Source organism: Oncorhynchus mykiss, chromosome 6 (genome assembly GCF_013265735.2).
Source record: "Oncorhynchus mykiss isolate Arlee chromosome 6, USDA_OmykA_1.1, whole genome shotgun sequence".
Classification (NCBI taxonomy): domain Eukaryota; kingdom Metazoa; phylum Chordata; class Actinopteri; order Salmoniformes; family Salmonidae; genus Oncorhynchus; species Oncorhynchus mykiss.
The window spans coordinates 21853450-21870321 of record NC_048570.1 but is presented as its reverse complement, the minus strand read 5'-3'; the positions used below and the strand labels follow the sequence as shown (position 1 = coordinate 21870321).

The following is a 16872-nucleotide window of genomic DNA, read 5'->3' as shown; positions in this document are numbered from 1 at the left end:
CTCATTTGAAGCACAGCAGATGCTGTCATCTGATTCACTCAAACTGTATTTCTTAAAGCCTTAACCACTCAGGTCTACACACCCATGTTTGACTATACAGGCTACAGATTTGTCATACCCAGTTTTACAGTACATCAAACAGACAAATTCAAGGAAGGTCAAGCAAGTTAGCCAATGCAGATCCTAACAGAAATCAAAGCTCATTCTTTTGAACAACCAAGAGCAGCAGAGGGGGATTAGAACAGCTCTGGCTTGTGTCTTTTAATTACAACATGGTAAACCGTCCAAGCATCAGATTGTTGTTGTGTTTTTTTTTACCTACAGACAAGACACGCTGGCTGGATGCGTAGGAGCCTCTCCCTTTAATTAGGCCGGCTCCCAGATTAGTCTTTAATAAAGTCAGCCACGGGATATGGCCAAAGTTCAGCCTCCCAGGAGCAGGAACTGTAGCAGGCAGCACAGATACACCACTCAAGTTTAATTGCTTCTGTAAATGGTCAGGACTGTAGCCTTCTAATTCCATTCCTCAGGGTAATCAGGCAAGCTTTCACCATACAGGGCTGAGGGGAGCTATGCAGCACAAACAGGGAGGAAATGCCACACCAACTGGGTAGTAGTTTACCATGTAATTCCGCAAGACTTGTGTCATGTGACCAACCAACTGCACATAGGCTTCAATTACTTCAGTTCAAGTCTTTTAATAACATTTTTTGTCTCCATCTGATAATTTCACATATTGAACAGGCATCCATAATTCAATTGAATGAGACATTAATTCAGGAAATAGAACTCTACTGGGAAACACACAATAGCATTATAGAAAAATATTGGACATTTATCTTCTTCCTTGACTTCAGCCCAATTCATATGATGGTTTAAACATCACAAAGGAACAGATGTGAGGCCATTGAGAGGGATTCTGAGTTCATTATCTAAGCGATGGGTTATTCTTGACAATAATGATAACCACAGCAATGCCACTATGACAGTGGACTCCACGGAAAAGCTTATTTTGATTTGCTTTATTCTTCCTGGAGAGGGTCCAGGCCATACCCTTAAAACTCATGGCAAGATTTGTCCACAAGCACCAAAGTTCTGGATGTGCACAGAATTGGGGGTCCCTTACTTACAGTACAACATGTAACCTCAGTCCTGAAGTAGTTAATGTTGTCCATATTGTCTTTGATGGGCAGACCAGCATTGTATCACACACGACTCACCATTACGGTGTATTTGTACACTGTCTCAAGCATAGATATGTACAACACATCTGAAGTTGATCCTGCAAGTAAAAATAATCTCCTGGTCAAAGAGACAAGATGGTGGATGGTGATGAGGATCCCAAGTGGCGCAGATGTCTAAGGCACTGCATCTCAGTGCTAGAGGCGGCACTACAGAACCTGGTTCGATCTCGGGGTGTATCACAATCGGCCATGATCGGGAGTCCCATAGGGCGACGCACAATTGTCCCAGCATCGTCTGGGTTGGGCCGTCCTTGTAAAATAAGAATTTCTTCTTAACTGACTTGACTTGTTTAAGAAAATGTTAAATTAAAAAGGATCCACAACAACAGTATCAGGAGCAGGGATGGAGAGACCTCTGGAGACAAGGGAAGGATGAAGGCACACCGCACCGCTCTAACCACTCAGCACACCTACAGACAAGAGCAGGGGGGAATAGAATGTTCAGTACTGGACAGTAGTGTGTATGAAAGTGTGAAAGGCCTCATGGTCCTGGTCCCTCTCTCACCTTCTGGTCAGGCAGCACAGGGTTACTCTGGAGTGGGGGCAGGTGGCTGTTGAGCAGTGCAGCCTCTGGCCGGTCGTGCTCACAGAAGATGGTGCCGTTAACATAGTGGAAGCGGTCGCCTGGCACCAGTCTGTTTCTACAGGTGGCACATGTGAAACACTAGGGATAAAAGACAGGAGTTAGAAACACAGGAGTTAGAATCCTCATGCCAAGTCCACACCTTACTCTAGTGGGCTCCCGAGTGGCGCAGTGGTCTAAGGCACTGCATCTTAGTGCTAGAGGCAACACTACAGACCCTGGTTTGATTCCAGGCTGTACCACAACCGGCCGTGATTGGGTGGTGCACATTTGGCCTAGTGTCGTCCGGGTTGTAAATAAGAATTTGCTCTTAACTGACTTGCCTAGTTAAACGTTAAATATATATTTTTTTTTATTGGGGCGTTAGCAAACGCTAAACTCCAACATACAAGGTAACTTTAGGATAGTGTATAAAGCACCTTGTTTCAAGTATACATCTATTGGTTTCACACAAACAACCTGTTACAAATGCACTGATGGTGACAGACACTAACAACAGTGAAACACTTACTGCCAGAGGGTCTTACCTTGAGATGGTACACATTGCCCTGTGCCCTCATAACCATCTCATTGGCCGGGATCGACTGGCCACAGGTGCTGCATGCTCCACTGTGCCCGAACAACCTGCAGAGCCAGATCAGCAGAGCCAGATCAGCAGAGCCAGATCAGTCTCAGTGCCCTAGCCTGGGAGCTAAAGTCTAGATTCTCCCCAGAGTCAGATCAGTCTCAGTGCCCTAGCCTGGGAGCTAAAGTCTAGATTCTCCCCAGAGTCAGATCAGTCTCAGTGCCCTAGCCTGGGAGCTAAAGTCTAGATTCTCCCCAGAGTCAGATCAGTCTCAGTGCCCTAGCCTGGGAGCTAAAGTCTAGATTCTCCCCCTCCTGTCCTCTCCCCAGAGTCAGATCAGTCTCAGTGCCCTAGCCTGGGAGCTAAAGTCTAGATTCTCCCCCTCCTGTCCTCTCCCCAGAGTCAGATCAGTCTCAGTGCCCTAGCCTGGGAGCTAAAGTCTAGATCCTCCCCTTCCTGTCCTCTCCCCAGAGCCCCATTAGGACCTCACCTGATATAGTCGCTCCTACACAGGATCATGCCTCCTTTACTGTAGCAGGTGTTGCCAATGTCGCCTAGCTGTGCGTGGCAGCAGGAGCACTTGAGGCAGCGTGTGTGCCAGTAGCGCTCCATGGAGAAGAGCAGGAAGCGGTCTGCGATCTTCCCCCCGCATCCTGCACACGACCTGGGGGGTGACGCCACACCACCACCCAGCTGACTGTTCACCATGCTGAGCCCTCAGAAGCTCCTGAAAACAAAGACAATGTTGACACTTAAGCTACATGGCAAAGGTAGCAAGCTGTTACAATGACCTCATGGACAATGTAAGCAGGGAGCCTCCAATTATCTACTACTGGAAGGGGTCAGGATATCCAGAAGTCCTAACAGGTGACCATTAAAGCAAGCATGCATGGGCAACATTAATCCAAGTGTTTTAACTAGTATTTAGTCAACATGCTCATGTTTCACTATATCTTCAGAGAAAGGAATTCCCCACAACTTTACTTTCTGTATGTTTGCTAGTTCAAGAACATTACGCTACAGGACAAGCCAGGTAAACTGTAAACTGAGGATTTAATAAATGATGCCCATATTATGTGGTTGGGTGAAGGATTTATTCCAAATACCAAGCAGACAAGGTATATCTAGCAAATGTTCATTTGCCTGCATCACAACTCACCAATAATGTAGAAAGTCCAACAAATAATATGTTCACTGGTTGAACAAAATAAGCTACATTATATTAAAAACTGTAACATAGCATTTATATCACGTTGTATGACTTTTAACACCAGTTTAACCTGCCATTTTACCTGTCATTTACAGGTATCAAAATAAAAAACTACTGATTTATATTCCACAAGATAAGGGAGCTGTGCTATCTATTCATGCGGAACACTTTCCTATGTTGAATAAGGTCCTGGTTAGGAATAGCATTTTTTATACAGGAAATCATACAGTGAAACACAGAAGTGTCAGTGATGCACGTGCAAGAAAAACAATAGCAGTCACAAAAAAAGGAGACTCGGAATGAACTTCGAACCATCACACAACAGCGAATCAAGATTAGGTGAAAATAGCCTGTATATAAATGTATATTTCATGGAATTGAAATTAAGTTGAACATTACGGTAAGTAATTTGGTCATCAAAATAGGCTGCTTATTAACGTATCATAATCGCATTTAGAAGATAAGATGCTCACCTTGATGTGCGTTCCAGAGAATTCAGACGTGGAGAAGTTGTTGTAAAAAAGCAGAAACAAAACAATGGACGACAGCGGATAATGTTTCAACAACAGTTAAATCTGACTGTGACAAACTAGCGCTTTTATGATATCCATATCCCACAAATAAAGCGACACATTTTCGAAAGATTTAAACAATGTCAAAAAGGAAAAAGCGCACGTTATCAAAGATACAATGTAATAAAATTAGTTTTAAAGAGATTGCATGCAACATATTTTTAAGTCAATTACATTGATCATCCGACTCTCAACTATCACTAGCGTCTTTGACAGCTACACTATTAACTGAATTGCGCAAGCGGGTATTTAATTCGCTTCTTGGTGACGTTTTTAACATGCAGTGTGCGCAGCCACTAGACTCTCAGGGGTGGGGTTACTGTCAAAATGATTCATGTGTTTGGAGAGGGCCATTGTACATTTTCTCATTAGATTGAACCAAACTAAACTGTTTCCAAATATGACAATCCATTCCACAATTCATATGTGCAATTAAAACGCATAAACTGTCAATAACCACTTCCACCTTACAATTCATATATTTGGGAATCATACAAATTTGGTTTACTAGACATTAACATTTACTTTTAAGAGAAGTTTGGGCGAGATGTGGCAATACGTTTATTTGAATATAGTTTTTATATAGTATTATAGTATAGAATATAGTATTTGAATAGTTACTATATTTTTGTGTAAGTTAAATTATGTATTTCTGTATCATATATTTCATAGTAAATAAAGAGCTGGGGATCAACAATAAGAAAATAAAACATTTTCAAATAAGACTAAATGCTAGTATTATTATTAGGGTAGGCCAAATACACAGTGGTTAAATTGACCTTGGGTCAAAGGGAGAGCCCGGCTCAACCCTGACCCTAACCCTAGCTTCATGTCCACACCCTGGCTCAACCCTAACCCTAGCCATAAGCCTAACCTTAGCTTCCATGTCCTCGCCCAAGCTCAACCTAACCTGCACTGCTTACTAGGGGCCAGTAGAGAACAGTGTTCTCTTGTGTTGTAGGCCTACTGTCTCCTCAACAGTGGGCAATGAACAATGAGAACTTCAGTGTGCTGGAAAACTGTGCTGCAGAAAATGTCCACCCAGTGTTATTTTGTCCCTATAATTTTTGAATGTAAAGATATGCTTCAGAGTCATATGGCGGGACAAGTTAAATGTTGTGTTTAACACAATACATATCACAGATTGCAGCACCCGAACTGCTGGAATGTTTATATCTTGGTGAAACTCCTGTTTAGAGTGACATTTCTCTCCGGGAGAATAATTTTTGCAACAAAACAAAAAGGTGTTTTTAATTTACTTATATGACAGTTGTCTTCTGCAGAGGATGCCACCATACCACTACTTCCCACAGACCCTGTTTATTTCTGACATATTTCCTCTTCCTATGTTACGGCCATGCTGAAACTCGGTTTTCTGTGAGGCTGGACAACACCTGTAACTTCCAGTCTGGTGTCCAGGACAAAGTAAACTCCACCGCAGAAGGACGCTACAGCCAAAACAATTCACAGGGGAGAGAACTACATTTATACACTGCCTTTGAGTAACGCTAATTTTGTGTTAGTGTAAGTCAACTACAGTACACGACAAAGCTTCTGTTTAATACGGACTGAACCCTTATAAAAATCCATACCATGATATTATAACCCCACTTTAACACTCTTCCCTTGAACAATCAACTATCACACAGCCTCCTATAACCTCCTTCCCCAGTCCTCATATTGCCATGGTTTTCACTGAAATGCAAGAGCGCCTCTTTGACAGCTGTTTTGTCAAACGTTGTCCTTGGACATCAGCTCTAGTGTTCAATAATTCTGAGAACGATACTATTTCCCTGAATTTACAACACCAAATAGTCCCACTAGACAAACACTAGAGACCATAGTCTTTGGAGAAATGTGGTACAGTCAGAATGGATACAGCCAATAGGAGGATTGGGGCCTTTATCGCAGAGGATGACAGATAGTACTGCGGTTTCTATGGTGATGATGGAATGCCATGTGTGCTCTGTAGGGTTTTGTCTGTCAGTGGACCAGTGAACAAAATGCAAGGAGAATGTATTGGCTCATAAGAAATCAAACTGTCGAATACCCTTATCTAACCCGATAGTGTATGATTGATGTGTCCAAACCTGAATTTCAAACGGATTACATTGAGCAGGTGAAAAGATGATACATTGAGATGATCCCAATACATTAACTAGTAGGTCCATGCTGTAACAGCCTCAGAGATGCCATTTAGGCAACTGGAAGTCAGTCTGTTCCGAGCCAGACCAGGTCTGTAGACAGTGGTGTGATAGACACCGGAGGAGGTCAGGGTGGAATAGATAGACAAGGAGAGAGATAGGAGACAGAGGGGGGAGGACGGGGTGTGGAATTTGGGAGGCTGCTGTGATGTTTGTGCTGCAGAGACCAGCCTGTATGTATAAAGACACAAGGGAACATGATCGTGGCTAGAGTACTGACCCCGGCCACACTGGAGACCCAGCCTCTTCTCTCCGGCCCCAGCCCTACCCACAAAACAACAGTCTGGCTTTCAGCACAGCTCCCCTCTCTGGAGTAGTACTCAGCAATAAAGTACCTCTACAAGGTACATGTCAGACTCACCACCTTCTGTGAGCCTATCCCAACTCAGGAGAGACTTTTGCTTTCCCCCTTACTGTAGCATCTCAGACCAACCACCCGATACTGTCATCTAAATCACCATCAACTAACACACCTCTCTGAGAAACACAAGTAAGACAGAGAGGGGCACATGTTGAATGTTTTTATTCCATTTTTTAGAGTATTATTGATAAGAATTCAAACAATATAGAAATCTTAAATATATCAAATACAATTTTCCCTCCAGTACAAGTCTCTATACTATGAGGCAATAAAAACACACCCCGGAAAATGAGGTGATCTCCATCAATTGCCACTCCACGAAGAGTGAAGTCTGTACACTATACTCTGTCATATGACACAAATACACACATGTAAACACTCTGTTTCTCGCCCTTTCATTTTCTATCACACACATAAACACTGACCTTTACACAATGTAATATACAGTTAATTACAATCATTGATGAATTTGTAGAATGATATCCTGTCCTCTTTCTACCATCGATGTATCAGACAAAACACATCATGCATGTATGAGATTGCCCATGGTCGTCACTCATCACATCCTTACACATTCACTGGCCTCACTAATTTACACATCTCTATTATGACAAAAAGTGATATGTCTTTCACATACATATACATTCCTTTTCCCTTGTTCCTCTGTGGTTATAGAGGAACTTGACAATGTTAACAAATACAAATTATAAATAATGAGGGGGAAAAGCAGACAATCAAACTGATTAATTTACAAGTTCAACATGACATCAAGAAAGTCACATCAGGCCATCCATAGTCTGTTGTGCTCAGTGCTGTCCCTCCCTCCACCAGAACAGTTCTGTGACTGTGTCATCAACAGGGAAGGGACACTGGACCTGGCTGTGGAGAGCAGTTGCTCCACATCTCTCATATCGGATAACTTGTGGCAACGTGTCAGGAAGCTTAAAGTGCAAGCGATAGTTCTGCCTGGTTGGATGGAGCGGCCACCTAGCCGAGGTTGTCTCTCCCATAGTCTGGCGCTGGTGCAGGAGGGAGAGGCTGGTGTCCAGGAAGGGACTGAAAGGCAGGGCTATCCCTGGGCAGAGGGTGGGTGGAAGATGGGGAGAGGTTAGCATGCAGTAGCCCTGTCTAGTGTGTTGAGGCTAGGGTTGGGCATCCTCCTAAGCCTGCCTCAGTGCCTGAAGTTGTGGATGTCATTGTGCAGGCTGACAGAGGGCCTTGAGGGGGAACTGTGATTGTGGCAGCTCTTCTTGCAGCTGCAGCTCTGGATCCACATGACGTTGCGTGTGAAGCCCTCTCCGTCGGGACATTGGAAGCGCAGGCGGACGGTGCGGGTCAGTGAAGGGGTGCAGCATCGCCCATCCGCACAGAAGCCACAGGTGTGAGGCCGATGGCGGCGTGTTGTGGAGCAGCCAGCAAAGTTGATCCTGATTGGCTCCTGGGGGCGCACTGTACGCTGGCACTTCTTTACCCTCTGGACAGTAAACAAACAGAGTTAGACAACTGAGCTATGTATTCCACAAAAAAATATATATATTACAAAAGTTCTCATAATTAAAAGTGAAATATCAAATGTTATATGTGCTCTAACGCAATTTCCCACATTAGGTAGTTGTTGTGGAATTGTTTGATTACTTGTTAGATATTACTGCACTGTCGGAACTAGAAGCACAAGCATTTCGCTACATTCACATTAACATCTGATAACCATGTGTCTCACTTTACCTTGATTGCTGGGGTAAGCGGCAGGTCACATTGGCGGACCTGACAGAGTCGTGTCTCTCTGACCAGCCGACACTCTGCGTTGTTATTGGTCACCCGGCTTGAGATGCCCATCCCGCACGTGGTGGAACATTCCGTCCAATCAGTGGTCTGAGGGAGGCATCTGGCGCTTAGCAACACCTGGGACCTGGGGAGGGACACCAACTCTGTGGAAGAAAATGACAGAGTCATCAGCAAGATGTAGGGTAAGGCTTGGGAAAAACAAACATATAGGGCCGGTTTCTCAGCCTAGTCCTGTACTGAAAAGCCATGACTAGACAATCTGTGCCTGGGAAACTGGCCCTTTGGGTTAGGATTTACTGTACCTCTAAAGGTGACTCCAGTGCTGGCCTGATAGTGTGGCTGGGCCAGGGCTTGGGCCTGGAGCTGGTTGTTGATGTGGTTTGGGAGGGGTTGTGGGTCAGGTAGGGCTGCCTGTGGAGGTTCCTCTGGGTCCTCACTGATGTGGTTTTTGTCATCACAGACCCACTCCTCACAGCAGCGGCCCCAGGGCCGTGCCAGCCTTGGCTGGGAGCAGCGCCAGTCGGGCAAGGGTACCTGCTGGGGACAGAGTGGCATGCAGCCCACCACCCCGTCCATGCAGCTGCACTGGTGCTGGCAGCTGGGCTGGAAGTCCTCTCCATGCTGGTAGACACGCCCGTTGAACTCACAGGGCCGGCCCTGGGCCTCCGCTGGGGAGAAACAGAGACATTAGCAGCACTGTGGACTTCATACCCCTATGGTAGTGTGTTACTATGATGCTGAGCATTTGACAACTATCTACCTGGATCAATTAAATGATCAAAATCTTACTACAATCTGAAAAACACATACCCAGCTGCTACTCCCATAATTCTGCATACTCCCATACTGGCACAACCACCTCATATCTCTCCCACTGATGTTAGGTGTGCTCCTGGTCCTTACCTCGGCACAGGCCTCTCTCTGGGTCTCCCCCAGCCCCCAGGTGGCAGTGCAGGCCCTTGATGTGGTCACAGGGCTGGCTGGGGCTGCAGTCCTGGTTGAACTGCCTGGCACACACCTTACAGCAGCCACAGGCATCTGTCACCCAACTAATGCCCGCTGGGCACGATGGCGGTGAGGGGCCACAGGAGCACTGGGTAGGACAGTCACTCTCTACCTGAGAGAGACAGCAGGGTCAGTGTTAAATGTGAGATAGGGTCGGCACAGCAGCAGTAGGGTGGAGGTGAGGGGAATGCATTCCAGGCTGATTTCTATGACTACTGATACAATTGTATATTGATCTCAGTGCCTTTCTTCATTGTAACAAAATACCAAAAAAGTTCAACAATTATTTTTGTAAAAAAAAAAATCCATAGAAAAATAAAAAACAGAAACACAATGTAAATATGGTCATGTAAAGTGTAGAGAGAAAGAGTGAATGGGAAATAAATCAAATGAGGGCAGGAAGGTAAGAATGCATCTTTGAAACTCACCATGACAGCAGCACTGGAGAGGAGAACGAACAGTGTGGAGACGGTCCGTCTCAAACTAACCAGAGAAAACATCCCGAAGGTGTAGATTACACAATTTAAATTAGAGATAAAGATTCCGTCCTAGAGGTTGTTAATTCTAGAATAGATACCTAGTGTCTGTGATGATATACTGTCCAGAGCCTGCACCTGAGTCCAGAGGAGAGAAGTCTGTATGTCAGTTCACGTATTCCTTCATCTGTTTGAGCGCACTAAAAGGTACACCAGTCGATAGTGTTTCTTTGTTCTCCTGCAGTGTCTTTTCTCAGCATGGGTCAGCACTGCTCAGCTGGGTTAGCTCCACTTCATATAGAGATTCCCTCTGTGGTGCCTGTACTTATAGACATGGGCAGACCGCCACCTCCCTGTGACATCAGCTCTCCTCTCAAGGAGGAAGAGAAAGTGAATCAAGGGGGGATTGAGTGAGTGGAGTAGGAGAGGAAGAAATTGCACCATTGCTACATTACCATACTGACAAACCATGGTTATATTATGAAACAACTCTGTAGGCACTTCAGTGCACTGACAGCTTACTATCTATCATATGTCCCTAATGCTATTGAGAAACTACAAGAAAATATCATTGCTGATAAATCCATAATAAGTAAGCTAAGTGTGGAGTGGCTTCAAATAGTATTTGATTTATTTCAAATAGGTTGAGCATTTGATTGAGCCTTTCTTTAGTGCCAGATTGGTGTGGTTTGCACTTTTGGGACTATTCCATGAGAGAATCTCAATTGCACACTCCTCGTGTCCTCTCTCCTCGCCTCCTTCTTAAAACCCATTGGATGGGAAGCCAGATTTCCCTCCACCCTAACCTTCTCCTCTAATGGGTTTTGAGAAGGAGGCAGGGAGAGGACGGGAGGAGTAGGAGTATGCAATTTAAATTCTCCCCATCAGTCCCATTTTGCCTTGAAAGCTCAATCAAGTGCAGCTTAAAGGGCAATTCCACCACTTTTTAACCTCATTTTCATTATCTCCATTTTCACAGTACCAGTGTCTACATGTGTGAAAACAATGCATTTCTACATTTAGTAGAAAAAATGTAACATTTAAAAAGTTCTATCCCATGACGTCATCAAAAGTTACAATTTTGAAAAACACTATGAGATTCGCGGTGACGTGGGGAGCAAGAGAACATCTTCCCTCTGGCTAGAAACTTGTTGCAGGTTTGAAAAATCAATGTAAAAAAAAAAAACTTTTAACCCTACACTGTGATGTCACAGAGAAGCCTTCATTAGGACCTTTCATCTTAACTTTGTAATCACTGAACATAGAAACATGCCATTTTCCCATATGTAGACACTGGTATGGTGCTGGAGTTAATGAATATGAGGTTGAAAAGTAACACATATGTCCTTTAAGTATTTGTATTTGAATGAACACAAACACTATTTGAACCCAGGGCTGCGGGATTCCCATACTGTCGAGTGACACGGTAGCTACATTCTGGCATATGAGCGGTATTTGACAATGGGGGTCAAGTAAGACTGATGCTGTCAACAGAAAAAAAACAAGTGCAGGTGTAAAGGAAAAAACGAGTGGGGAATCCCACTCTGGCATAGAATCCACTTTAATAGGGGAAGTGGTGATGCAGATAGCAGAGAAAATCCCTGCGTACAACTCCTCTGGCCCCAGCCACCCCATTGAAACGCATTGCCCAGGGCAGGGCACATATCCTGTGTTCCCTCCATCTCTTTCCTAATGGCCACATTCCAGGAAACAAAGGCTCTTCTACAGGTTCCCATGTTTGGTAGGAAAAACGAAACATTCCCATTGTCATACCAGCGGGACATAAAAAGTGTTTTGTTCGAGGGCAGGAAGGCCCTGCATTAGGCCTTGGCTCTCATTGTTATGAAACACAGGAAACGGAATTTAGCACATTTGATGAGGCCACTGAAAACCTGCAGAGCGAGACAGAGAGGAGTGAGTGTGAATATAGCAAGCCTCTCACACCACAGGAGAAGGCAAAGAAAATAACTAGGACCTGTTTCTGTGGATCCTTGCTCAATTTGTCAGAACTGTCCTCACTTAACCCAGTTCACCTTGACAAAACCACAACACAGCTTCTTCTGCAAAAGCAGACCCCCCCCCCCAAAAAAAATGTCAAACGATATATTAATAATAATGGTTCAGAAAAAACACGTGTCTTAATCATATATATTTTGTACGTGTCTGAAAATCCAGTCTTTTTGGTCTGAAATTCTCCATTTTATATAGGACATCACACATATTATTACTCAACCAGACCCATATCATCTCCTCTTAGGTATTGTTCCTGTGGATACACTCCACTCCTCTCCACTTAAATTGATAGATGATCTTTTAGCAGCAGAAAGGAAATGTGTAACAAAATGCACCCCCAAAAGATATGTGGTTAGGTCTATGGGTGGAACTCGCTGTCATGGAGAGAATTATATCAATCTTTCAACATAGACAGCATAGGTATGAAGATGTCTGGTCAAAGTTCCTGTCATATCGTACTGGTCTTATTCTGTAACTTCTGGGTTTTTGTGTTTGATTGTTTATGTTATTTTTCTTAAGTGGTTTTTACATATTGTATTCTTATTGAGACTCTTGAAATGTTTGCTTTATACAGCCAAAATGTACCCTTAACATGTGAATCTCACTACGCTCCTTTGTAAAGAATGCAAAGATACGTTGTGTAGGCACTTTACATGCACTTTATGTGCTCTTTAAATAAAATTGATGTAAAAAAATAAAAAAAAGTATAATACAAGTATCTTTGAATACAAAACCGCTTCAAAAATTCAAGAATTGCAAGGAATGAACCAAAATGAAAAACCAAATATAAAAACCACCATGGATGTGTTGAGAGTTGAGGCAGCAGGAATCTCAGTGTGGATAAAGATCAGTGGGTGGGAGCAGAGGGGAAACACAGAGAGCAGGTGTTGCTACTAACCTGCCTGCCACTGATGTGAGGACGGAGGAGCACTGTGGAGAGAGAGGAGGAATGGAGGGAGAGAGAGGTGAGCCACAAGCAGCGCCTTACACAAACACCCAGACACCCAGGCTACTGGGCTGAAACCACTGGGACACTGGGGATGTTTGAGAGAGAGCACCTTTTTGGGGAGGGAGGGGTGGGAGAAGGAGGGCAGCTGTCTGGATTCCTGGCATTCCTGGCCCACAAAGGCAGGATGTGTGTGCTGGCCGTGGTTTGGCAAGTCCCCCCTGGCCTTCAGCCAGCCATTGTTTGTCAGATTGACAAACATTTCCAAAACAGGGGGGTCAGGAACCCTGGCGATTTATCAATGCTGTCCCTTTCCAATCTACTCAACCTAGTCTCAATCTACTCAGCCTAGTCTCAATCTACTCAGCCTAGTCTCAATCTACTCAGCCTAGTCTCAATCTACTCAGCCTAGTCTCAATCTACTCAACCTAGTCTCAATCTACTCAACCTAGTCTCAATCTACTCAGCCTAGTCTCAATCTACTCAGCCGAGTCTCAATCTATTCAACCTAGTCTCAATCTACTCAGCCTAGTTTCAATCTACTCCCCATAGTCTCAATCTACTCCGCCTAGTCTCAATCTACTCAACCTATTCTCAATCTACTCAGCCTAGTTTCAATCTACTCCCCATAGTCTCAATCTACTCAGCCTAGTTTCAATCTACTCCCCATAGTTTCAATCTACTCCCCATAGTCTCAATCTACTCCGCCTAGTCTTAATCTACACCAACAAACCTCCACCCAGATTTACTCCTATCCACTCCTGTGTCTGCAGTCTGACCCATTTTTACTGTATGACAGTAGTTAGCAGCTTTACTATTTTGGAGGCTTTTATAAAGAGCTTGATTTCTAGTCTACTCACAGTCTGAAGATGATGGTCTGTGGACATGTTGATATTGTTGGCAGCCCTGATGCCTGTAAGTACCCTGTGTAGTGCCGAGAAAGGCCAATGATGATGGGTATAGTCATGTATCATTGGTGAAGAAGTGGGTAAACAGGAAGTCTACAGTATCTACACAACACTCAGGAAGAGGTGTTCTAATGTCCTTAAGACTGACAGTCAGTAATCCAAACAGACCTGCCCTGAACACGTAAATCAGTGTAACTGGGTTTGTGGGTGTGAGTAAGTATTCCATACCGTATCATAGCAAACAGACAGTTTCATCAAGTCAACTTTATCAGACTGGTGTACTGTATAATGAGAGTCCTCTAAAGTACTACAACTATTTTCTTCACTAAAAGTAGACAATTAAAAAAAGACACTCGTACATAACTGTCTGACAAGTACTGCATGTGACTTGCATTCTGAGGTACAGTATATAACAGTGACTGTGGGAGCAACGTCACATGTAGTTGGGTAAACATCTACCCAGTGTAGAGTCAGCTGTGTACGTGTGATGCACCCTAACCCAGCTCATGACACCCGCTCTATAGGTCAGGCCTCCACTGAATTCCTCACACTAGTGTCCTAAAAACCTTGGCTGGTACACTCACACACTCAATCATCAGTAACCCTTCAAATGGTCCATTCAAAGAGCACTTGTTTGTTTGCTAAATGCCCATAATTGTACATGTATAAGAGAGAATACTGATTATACAACAATTCTTTAAATACGTTACATTTTGTACATTCCTGTAAGGCAGTTGAGCAAGACAGCTGTGAAAAGGATGATGTCAGGGGGCCTGGTCATTGGACGTATGGATCCACGACTGGGGGTAGACATCTGTGCATCTCTCCTCCAGTACGCTCCTCCAAGAGGCCCCAGGGCAGAGCATGATAAGTAAACTTGTGCTAGCCTAATGCAGGTGTGGCGCTCCTGCACCCATTAAGAGACAAAAGGGCCTCATTTAGGCCTAACCTGATGGCTACCCAAGCAGGAGAGCAGAGGGAACCCATGGCCTGTGCATTCCTTCACCCAGCCTAATAGGAGTGATGAAAGCAACCAGGAGAAGAGACCCCCTCTGCAGAGCTCTCCACAGCACTGCAACAACCTGTCCATTGTGGGGCTGACTGACATGAGCAGGTGTGCTATAGTCAGGTACAGAGAGACGGGCGCACCTTTTCTGAGAGAGGAGAGGTATGCATGCCCACTGTAATCAGTCAGCCCATGCTGTAACCCAAAACTACTGCAGAATCACCTGATAGTGCGAAGCACACCCACCTACACAAGGTTATGAGTTTTGGAATAATTGCATGACAACCAGGCACAATACACATGCAATGCATAGAAAAATAAATAGAATCCCAGGACAGAACTACTAGGCTGTGACAAGACATTCATTATAAACCATCTACTGGAACTGAGAATCCAGACCACCTACACACAGTCCATTTCAAAATGAATCCTTCCTTTTACCCAATACACTGTGGCTACTTATAGCCTACATCAATTGAAAATACTTTGATTCTCCTCCCAATCCAAAAATTGAATCAGACAAACAGATTATGGGCCAAGGCAACCATACCTACTGACACTGCTTTTTGCTCCAGTGAACCTGAGGGTTCTTAAGCTGCACACTGCATATTACACTAAGTACACACAACAACAAAAAAACGAACTTGCATTTCAAAGGGACTTTAGTGTGGGAGTTGCTGGTGTAGCTGCCTGACAGAGAGTGTCCTGTTAGTGGGGAGGCGAGAGGGGGACGGGCTGTGTGGCACCATTACACAGTGGTGCCTATGATTCAGAGGGGAACATTTTATCGCAAAGAGCTGTAAACAGAAAGTTCCAGAGTTATCCAACAGGGATGGTGACACAAACACATAAAGCTTACTGTGACTGAATGGGCCACTAGGCTGGTAATAGCCTAGAAAATGTAACCCACCATACACTTGATATTTCATTAAATCTACAGCTGATGATAAAACAGCTGCGTATGTACAGGTAAGGGAGTCAGGCCTACTGGATATTTACACTCCACTATCATAGTTCAGAGCATTAAGCAATACTTTCTTTAAGTAGTTAGATACTTCGTTATCCAGCAGCTTGCAGCAGGCACTAATATCTAATGACCAATATTCAGTGTTATGCCACCTAAAAATAGGCCAGTTTGTTTGCTCTGACATTCAACTTACTTGAGGTCATTCCTAATTAATGGCTTCTTTATACCCTGGTGCAGTGGTGTAAATACTTAAGTAAAAATACTTTGAAGTACTACTTAAGTAGTTGTTTTGGGTATCTGTAATTTACTATTTCACTATTTATATTTTTGACAACTTTTACTTTACTACATTCCTAAAGAAAACAATGTACTTTTTACTCCATACATTTATCCTAACACCCAAAAGTACTCATTACATTTTGCATGGCTAGCAGGACAGGAAAATGGTCCAATTCACGCACTTATCAAGGGAACATCCCTGATCATTCCTTCTGCCTCTGATCTGGCGGACTCACTAAACACAAATGCTTTGTTTGTAAATTATGTCTGAGTGTTGGAGTGTCCCCCATAAAAAAAAAAAAATCTAAAATGTGCCTTTTTGTTTGCTTAATAATCAATTTGAAATGATTTATACTTTTACTTTTTACTTCTGATACTAAAGTATAATTTTGCAATTACATTTACTTTTGACACATAAGTACATTTAAAACCAAATACTTTGAGACTTTCACTCAAGTAGTATTTTACTGGGTGACTTTCACTTTTACATGAGTCATTTTCTATTAAGGCATCTTTACTTTTACTCAAGTATGACAATTGGGTACGTTTTCCACCACTGCCCTGGTGAATTGAATCAAAACAGGACCTTTACAATCGGAAAAAATACCAAATAAAATCTATACAATAATGAACACGCCGCAGAAAGAGGCCTTTCCCTGACTGGAGATGATCTGGGGTTCATAACTTGTTCATGTAGTACTTTCTGCTTTTAAAACCTTGCCTTTTACAGAGAGAATTTAAGTAAAAA

The 16872-nt window shown here is 43.6% G+C and overlaps 2 protein-coding genes across 3 annotated transcripts; both read right to left on the bottom strand.

Annotated features, from left to right (window-relative positions):
- Positions 1 to 250: 250 nt before the first annotated feature.
- On the bottom strand, positions 251 to 4443 carry si:dkey-90l8.3 (LIM domain transcription factor LMO4-B). 2 transcript variants are annotated; one of them, XM_021605617.2, is made up of 5 exons: positions 4349 to 4443; positions 2883 to 3119; positions 2355 to 2451; positions 1750 to 1908; positions 251 to 1654 (listed from the first exon to the last, which is right to left on the bottom strand). In XM_021605617.2, exons 2-5 carry the CDS (start codon positions 3098 to 3100, stop codon positions 1646 to 1648), a joined length of 483 nt encoding a protein of 160 aa, XP_021461292.1. In that variant the 5' UTR covers positions 3101 to 3119; positions 4349 to 4443; the 3' UTR covers positions 251 to 1645. The 2 variants fall into 2 exon arrangements, with proteins under 2 accessions (XP_021461292.1, XP_021461291.1); XM_021605616.2 differs by having other exon boundaries at positions 4076 to 4398.
- A 2447-nt stretch (positions 4444 to 6890) lies between these two features.
- Positions 6891 to 16158, bottom strand: ccn1l2 (cellular communication network factor 1, like 2). The gene is made up of 5 exons (XM_021605615.2): positions 9958 to 16158; positions 9428 to 9641; positions 8827 to 9192; positions 8465 to 8667; positions 6891 to 8213 (listed from the first exon to the last, which is right to left on the bottom strand). Exons 1-5 carry the CDS (start codon positions 10027 to 10029, stop codon positions 7911 to 7913), a joined length of 1158 nt encoding a protein of 385 aa, XP_021461290.1. The 5' UTR covers positions 10030 to 16158; the 3' UTR covers positions 6891 to 7910.
- Between the last annotated feature and the right edge of the window lie 714 nt (positions 16159 to 16872).